Source organism: Dasypus novemcinctus, chromosome 19 (assembly GCF_030445035.2).
Source record: "Dasypus novemcinctus isolate mDasNov1 chromosome 19, mDasNov1.1.hap2, whole genome shotgun sequence".
In the NCBI taxonomy this organism is placed as follows: Eukaryota; Metazoa; Chordata; class Mammalia; order Cingulata; family Dasypodidae; genus Dasypus; species Dasypus novemcinctus.
In genome coordinates this window covers 49,411,860-49,419,895 of record NC_080691.1, presented here as the reverse complement: position 1 = coordinate 49,419,895, position 8,036 = coordinate 49,411,860, and the positions used below count along the sequence as shown (strand labels likewise).

At 56.8% G+C, this 8,036-nt stretch overlaps 1 protein-coding gene across 1 annotated transcript in view; it reads left to right on the top strand.

Moving 5' to 3' along the window:
* The first annotated feature begins 2,340 nt into the window (after positions 1–2,340).
* Positions 2,341–8,036, top strand: part of LOC101447138 (cationic amino acid transporter 4-like) — a 68,861-nt gene continuing 63,165 nt past the window's right edge. The window contains 4 exon segments of the mRNA XM_058281012.1: positions 2,341–3,322; positions 3,594–4,211; positions 4,453–4,566; positions 4,673–4,802. Coding sequence (XP_058136995.1) covers positions 2,341–3,322; positions 3,594–4,211; positions 4,453–4,566; positions 4,673–4,802 — 1,844 coding nt within the window.

Below are 8,036 nucleotides of genomic sequence, written 5' to 3'. Positions count from 1 at the left end.
CAAGATCCAGCAGGGTTAACTGAGCACAAGTGGATCAATTGCTAGGCCCTAGTTTATTTTCATATATGTGGTCTGAACTTACGTCTATATTGAATGTCCTCTTTACAGTAGAAGAAAGGGGAAGGGTGAGGAGGGCGGCTATCAAGGAATAGGAAAGGCAGCACATGCCTAGACACGGGGTAATGGCTGGAGACCAAAAGTTCCCTTAACTGGGATAATAATGGTCAGCATAATGGAGCACAAATGGAGGATCTAGAGACCTAATTATACAGGGGATACAATTAGCCATACCTAAATCCAAAAATTTAAAGGACTTTGAGGTGAATCAAGAAAAAGCCGACACTCCCTCTGCTTACCTGCAAAGTAGAGGGACCATGTGAGGATCTATTCAGGAATGGACCCTGCTGACCCTGTGCCCCAGGGAATGCTAAAGGTCTGCTATGTAAAGGGGTCTGGGCCTGATATTCAGAATAAGATCCAGAAAATGGATGGATGGGTGTTGGGATGGATAAACCACTGAAGGAGTTATGGAGAGAGTCTCAGAAAGTGTTTGGGAGAAGGGAGGGGGAAAAGCAAAAGCAGAAAACCAAAGTCATGATGAGCACGGTTGACCACATGGTCCAGGAAGATTAGAAGCAAGGCAGGGAGGAGGCAGGCAGAGCCAGCTGGGTTAGCTTGGACAAAGGGACTGAGAGAGTGCAGGACTCTGCAGGGTGTTATCACTGTAGAAAACCTGGTCATTTTAAGAGGGAGTGTCCAAATTTACAGAAACAAGTTCAGGTCATACCCTTGATGAAAGAGGGTGGATGCATTCTGGTTTGGTTCAATGTGGCTGGGTCTGGCGATCATTTGGCTCTAAACAAGTGAGAATCATTCACACCATCCTTTTCACTTTTAGTCATACAGCAATAGTAGGATGACTCTTGGACTCAGGGAAAAAATGAGCCCCAGTGAGTTTAGATGGCCACCTGAGGGCATGGGATACTCCATGTGACTGGACTGGGAGCAGGGTCAGTGTCCCCCAGAGTCCTCCATATCTAACTGTGACTCCTTGGGCCTCTGTGGGGGTGCCCCATGGTGGACAGCTGCAGCTTGGCCCAGGAGGCTGCTTTAGCCCTCCTCAGAAGGGCGGTGTCTGTAGCTAAATCTCAGAACATCCAGCATTTGTTAAGTGCTTGGTTGCAGGCACTGCCCTCTCCATCCCTGCCACCCCTGCCCAGGGCCACTCACCAAACCCCCAGCCTCAGCTCATTAGAGGCCTCCACACCTGTGATGCACAGGTTCTGGTGCATTCACCACAGGTGCTGGCTAAGGGGTGAAGTGGGTGGGTAAAGAGGCCCATATCTGCATCTTAACCCCACCCCTAGCTCACCCAGTGACCCTGCACCAGGCTTGGTGCTTCCTGGTGGCCTTTGCTTCTTTATCTGTGGACATAGAGCTTCCTAGGAACATGGTGAGCTCTGGTTTTGATCTTTTAAAGAAGGGTAGGGTGGACCATTTTGGTGTGTGGGGGGTAAAGGGAATGCGTGGGTGACTGAGGTGAGGGGCAGTGTGCAGACATGGGGGTCGGTGTGCAGAGTGCGGGTGCCAGACAGCGAGGCGGTGTCTGGGGTCGTGGCCCCAGGGTGGGGTCGTGGCGGAGGGAGAGGGACAGGGACGGTGAGGGAGCAACCCTGGGCACAGGTGGGGCAGGGCGGGCACAGAGAGGCAGTGGCAGTGGCAGCAGGTGGGTCGCAGCCAGTTGTGCAAGTAGGGCTGAGACCTGGCCCGGGCTGGGGTTGAAGGCCTGGGTGCTTGCGACAGGGATGCGGCGGGACTAACGACGCGGAGAGGTGTGCTGGGCGTCGGCGTCAGGCTCTGGACCTGGGACTTGGCACATGGTGAAGGAACTGACCCTGCAGTCAGAGGCGAGGTGGTCCCAACTGGCCACAGCCAGATGAAAGAGCCACTCCTATTCCGGGTTTCCACCTTGCTCTCAGATCCCAGATCAGGAGGGTTTCCCCCCTCATACTCCTTGGGAATGTACCCACCTTGCCCTCAGTAACACTCGGCTCACCCCCCAGGTCCAGCTGCACCAGAGTCGCTGGGGAGAGGAGGTGGGCAGGTGGGACCCCGTGCTTCCCTGTGAACCCCCTGCACCCCCTGCAGCAAGCCCTGAGTCCTCCCCCAGCTCAGCCCTCCAGCAGGTGCATGCACTCACATCCCTAGGTCAGGGACAGGGACTGGGCTGTGGGTGGGCAATCCAGAAGGGACTGAAGACTGCCTGACCCACCCGGCAGCCCATCATTCCCCTCTGACCCTGGCAGGTGGCTGGGCCCGCACTCCTCTCTGCTGCCCACCATGGCCTGGTGACTGCCCAGCACCGCCAGCCTGGCACACTTCTGCAGGAAGCTGAACCGGCTGAAGACACTGGAGGAGTCCACCATGGAGATGTCACTGAGTCGTGGTCTGTCCACGCTGGACCTGACCCTTCGTGGAGTGGGTGGCATGGTGGGCTCGGGCCTCTATGTGCTCACAGGCACTGTGGCAAGGCAGATGGCTGATCCCACTGTACTTGTGTCCTTCACTGTGGCTGCCGTGGCCTCCCTGCTGGCAGCCCTGTGCTACGCGGAGTTCGGAGCCCGTGTGCCTGGTATGGGCTCTGCCTACCTCTTCACCTATGTGTCCATGGGCAAGCTGTGGGCCTTCCTCGTTGGCTGGACCTTACTGCTTGTGGACCTCCTCCATGGTGCCCTGGCAGTGCGGGCCGGCATTGGCTACCTGGACACCATGTTTGGTCACCAAATTCACTACTTCAGTGAGACCCACATAAGCACCTGGCAGGTGCCCTTCCTGGCCTGGCACCCAGACTTCTTGGCCCCTGGCATCATTTTTCTTGCCTTTGCCTTTGTCTCCTGTGGAGCCCGTGTCTCCTCCTGGCTCAACCACACCTTCATGGTCATCAGCCTCTGCGTCATCCTCTTTATCATCATCCTGGGCTTCTCGCTGGCCAGTCTGCAAAACTGGAGTGTGGAGGAGGGAGGGTTTGTGCCTTTCGGCTTCTCAGGCATCATGGCCAGCACCGCCATCTGCTTCTATGCCTTTGTGGGCTTCGAAGACATTGCTGCCTCCAGCAAGGAGACCCAGAACCCATGGAAGGCCCTGCCTACAGCCATTGCCATCTCTCTTGGCCTGGCGGCCACGGCCTACACCCTGGTCTCCACCGTGCTTACCCTCACGGCTCCCTTGCACAGCCTTGACCCACAATCAGCACTCGCCAACACCTTCTACCAGCAGGGCTACAGCAGGGCCGGCTTCATCGTGACATTGGGCTCCTTTTGCGGTGAGGCAGCATCTTGCAGGGTGGGAACTGGGTGGGGTGAGGGGTGGGAGAGGCAGTTCTTGTCCTGGGCTTGCCGGGTTGACCCCTGCTGTGTAACTGTCCCAGGAGGGCTCTGATGATTAGAGAATCCTCCACTCCCACTCACCACCTTCCCCAAATTTTTCAACAGGCCTGTGACTGACACTGGGTGGGAGGTAACTGAGCACCCCACACCCAGCCAGGCCCACACACCCTTGCTGACAGGTCCCTCACTCCTGCTCCTCAGCCATAGCCATGATCACGGTCCTGCTCAGCATCCTCCTCTTCCTGCCACACTTGGTCTATCCCGTGGCCGCCAATGGGCTCTTCTTCCAGGTGTTTGCCCACGTGCACCCCTGGACTCAGGTCCCCGTGATGGCCACCCTGGTGTGTGGGGTCCTCATGTCCCTCCTGGGACTGGTGCTGGACTTCGATGCACTGGTGCAGTTCATCTCCTTCGGGTCGCTGCTAACCTACACCTTCGTGGCCACCAGCACCATAAGGCTGCGCTTCCAGAAAACCTCTCCACCCAGGTCCCTGTGCCCAGCCAGCCCCGAGCCTGAGGCCAGCTCCTCAGTGCTCCTCCACCTAGTGAGCGATGAGCATGCTTCAGATCCCAAGCCCGGGCAGTTGCGGCCAGCCCTGAGGCCCTACCTGGGCTTCCTGGCCAAGTGTGGCCAAGGAACTGCCGTGACTTGGGCACTCAGCCTCCTGGTGGCCTCTGCCATCACCCTGAGTGGCGTGTTCATCTCTGGGAACTCGGCCCTGGACTTCCTGTGCAGGGGTTACATCCTGCTGGTCCTGCTCAGTGGGGTTCAGTTCAGTCTCGCTGTCCTGGCAGCCCACCAGGAGGAGCGCGTACAGGATACCTCCAGGTACCGCCCCAACCCACCCCCTCCACCACCTCACTCGTAGTCCAGCTGGCTCCATGGCCAGCTTCTGCCACTGCAGAATGAACGAGGAGGTCTTGGAGGGCTGGGGACACCACTGCGTCCGACCATACTTCCTTTCTGCATGGCAGGTGGGCACAGGGCACATGCATCCCAAATCTCCCAAGGAGGAAAAGGAGGCCCTTGGGTAGCAGATCTTCCCCACAGCTCAGCTCTTGCCCCCTCAGATGCCCCTGGTGCCCCTGACGCCAGCTTTGAGTATCCTCCTCAACATCTACCTTCTGCTGAATCTAGGCTACTTGACCTGGCTGTGCTTTTTCGTCTGGCTGCTGATTGGTGAGCTGGGGTGAAGTGGGGCATGGGAGGTCGGGATGCCGAGCAGGTGGTGGGAAGAGGGCCAGGCGGGCTGGACCTGCCTCTCAGGCCCCTCCCACCACCGCAGGACTTGCTGTGTACTTCGGCTACGGCATCCAGCACAGCTAGGAGAACCTGCGGGAGCCACAGGATCAGGCTAGTGAGCTTGCACTACATGGTGTTGCCCAGTGCAGCCTGGAGGAGAGTGTGCAGGCTGTGTAGCCAACTGTCCAGGAGCTTGACCACACGGAGCAGCCTGTCAGGCTGTGAGGCTGACCCATGGCCTGCCAGTGCGCGTGCAGCTTGTCCTGGGCTACTTGGGCTGCCATGGGTCGGGGAGCCTCCAGCCCTCAGGCCCTCAGACACTGGTGCTGAGTTCTGGGTCCTCAGGGATTGGGCCATGGCCAGCGGTGGTGATGTGGACTCTTTGCCCAGCACCTCCCAGTGGATTATGACAAGCTCTAGCTACAAGCCAGGTGGCTGGATGGGCAGGAAAGAGGCCCACGGTGCTGGAGATCTACAATAATGCCTACTCAGGCATCCGAGTGGCCTGCTGCCACGTCCACTGTGGCGTTCTTTGTGGCTCTAAGTCCCCATCTACCCCTGGGAACCAGTTGATCACCCAAAGGCACAGCAGAGATGCCAAAAGCTCTGCAAAAGGGGAGGTCAAGGCTAGGCCAGGCCAGTGCCCTCTGCCCAGTTCAGAAGGGAGACACGCACTGTGGGCATGGGCCGTGTCTCCAAGGGCCAAGGGGCCCATGACAGAAGTGGGGTCAGAACCCACACGAAGACTCCCCACATCCCCCAGAAACTGATCCAGGGAGCAGAGGCTCAGGCCTAAGGCTGTGACTCCCAGAGAACCTTTGGCTTCCCAGGGCTCCAAGAGAGTAGGATGTGTGCCTGTTTATCCCAGGGGCAATGGGGAACTTCTCTGGCTGGCAGGACTGGGCCCCAGAAAATGGCTCCAGAACTGGAATCTGGCCAGCCAGGAGGGGGCAAGTCTGCTCCCCTGATGTCCTATGGTAGCGTTCCTTCCAGATAATTCTTCCGCCTGGGGGGCCTGGGCGTCCCAAATGTAGGTGTCCCAGGCTAGGGTGGTCAGTTGCCCAGACAGGTTCCTAGGCATGGCCTGGGGCAGCAGTGAATTCCAGATGCACTGGGTGCCTGTCCTCAGGGCTCCCAGGAAGCCCAGTGGGCAGGGCGGGGCTGGGCTGGGGATTACCAAGGACTCACATAAAAGGTCCCCAAAGCCCTTCAGTGACCACCAATGTAGCCCCTCTGCCCTCTCCCCTCCTCCCAGCCCTCCAGGCCCTGGCATGGCCCTCCAGAGAAGGGGCTGATGCTCCAAAGCTGAACAGGTGCTATCCCCCACCTCCATTCTGCAGATGAAACCCAAAGCTAGATAAGACCTGCCCCAGATGGCCTCTTGCTGCCTTACCTGGGCTCAGGCTGCAAGAACCCCAGGGAAGGAGAGTTCAAATGGTGGAGTCCACAATAGCCAGTGGGCGGTGCCTGTGGGATATGGTGGAGGAGGAGTACCTGTGGCAGATGGTGACAGAGGCTGGGAGAACAGGCTGCCACCAGCAACCAGAGATGTGCATGCCCCAGGCTCTCCCTGTCTCCATGGTTTCACAGCAGGTCTCTGTATGGAAACAGATGGCTCTGGGTTCCCACATCAGGGAGCACCTGCCAAGATTAGCGTTGGGAGGCTGGGAGGGTGGCAGGGGAGGGAAATAGAGTCTTTCTGGGGGTGTGAGGGTTCTGGTCTTTCGTCCCTGAGGTCCCCCACCCTTCCAGACCCCTGACCCGGGAGGAACAGCTCCAGACCTCAGGCGTGAGCTTGTGGTGGGACCAGAGCCCCGACCCCTGGTGTCACCACCTGGCTGGGGGTGGAAATGGTGCTGGGCCCAATTAAGGCCTCTGGGCAGTCTGCTGCAGGGTTGTGAAAATCAGCTGGGTCCACATGGGGTGAGCTGTCACACTCGGGGCCTTTGCCTGCAGATAAGGACAGCAGGTCAGAGCTCTGGCCTCCATCTTCCCAGGGAGCACAGCAGCCCGGCACAGTGGCCTCAGCACCCAGCTGGCCCACAGCTCACCTCCTTGTACTTGTTCCTCCAGTAGAAATAGGCTTCTCCATCCACATACAGCAGCAGCAGGTCACAGAGGAAGGTGACCTTGGGAGAGGCAGGGCAGACCCACGTCTAGCTCCCCAACCCAACCTGCACCCCAAGACACCACGTGCAAGCACAGGGCACTTGTGCACACAGGCACCGCAGCCACAGCCATGGGGAGCAGGTGGCGGCCACTCACCACACCCAGACAAGCTGCTCCAGTGCCCAGAGTGATGGTTGTGGGCATAACTCTGAACCTCCCTGCCTGAGAGAGAGAAACTCTGGCTGAGCCAGCCTCAGGTGATGCCAGTGGCCCCACACCTCCAGCCTGTCTCCCATACTGGCCCCCTGGCCCCTACCCTCCCAGTGACCAGGAATGTCGAAGCAGCCTGGGGACAGCAGGAGCCCTGAGGAGGAGCCAAGGAAAACTTTAGAAGAAATGACCTCTGAGCTGACACCCAAAGATTGTGAAGTTCAGCCAGGGATAGAGCTGGGGTGGGATGGGGGGAGGAGTATATGCAAAGGCTGAATGAAAAGCAGGAGAGAGAACTGGGAGCCACGGAAGGTGGTGAGCAAGGGTGTGCAGAGTGGGTATGACCCCTGCCTCATTGTTTGTGCTCATTGTCTGCTCTCTGTGTCTGTTTGTTGTGCACTCGTCTTCTTTTTTTAGGAGGCACCAGGAATGAACCCTGGATCATGCATGGGGGAGGGAGGCGCCCAATCACTTGAGCCACCTCTGCTCCCACTTAGTCTCTCATTGTGTTTCCTCATTGTGTCTCTTCATTGTGTCATCTTGTTGTGTAAGCTCACCATGCCAGCACATCACATCAACTCGCTGTCTTGCCCATCTTCTTTAGGAAACACTGGGAACTGAACCTGGGACCTCCTATGTGGTAAGCGGGCACCCAATTGCCTGAGTCACATCCCCTTCCCTGTTGGGAGATTTTTGAAGACTGAGTCAATCTCTTTAAACGTGATTAGTTTGTTAAATTCTAGTATTTCTTATAGTGTCAGTGTAGATAGGTTGTACATTTCTAGGAATTTGTCCATTTCATCTAGGTTGCCTAGTTCATTGGCATATAGCTTCTCTTAATATCCTCTTATAATTTTTTTTTATTTTTGTGGGGTCTGTTGTAACTTCCCCTCTTTCATTTCTGATTTTATTTATTTATATATTCTCTTTTTTTTTCTCTGTTATTCTATCTAGAGGTTTGTCAATTTTATTGATCTCAAAAAATCAGGCTTTGGTTTTGTTGATTTTCTCTATTCATTTTTTGTTCAGAACCATTATTTCTGCTCTAATCATTATTATTTCTTTCCTTCTGCTTGCTTTGGGAATGG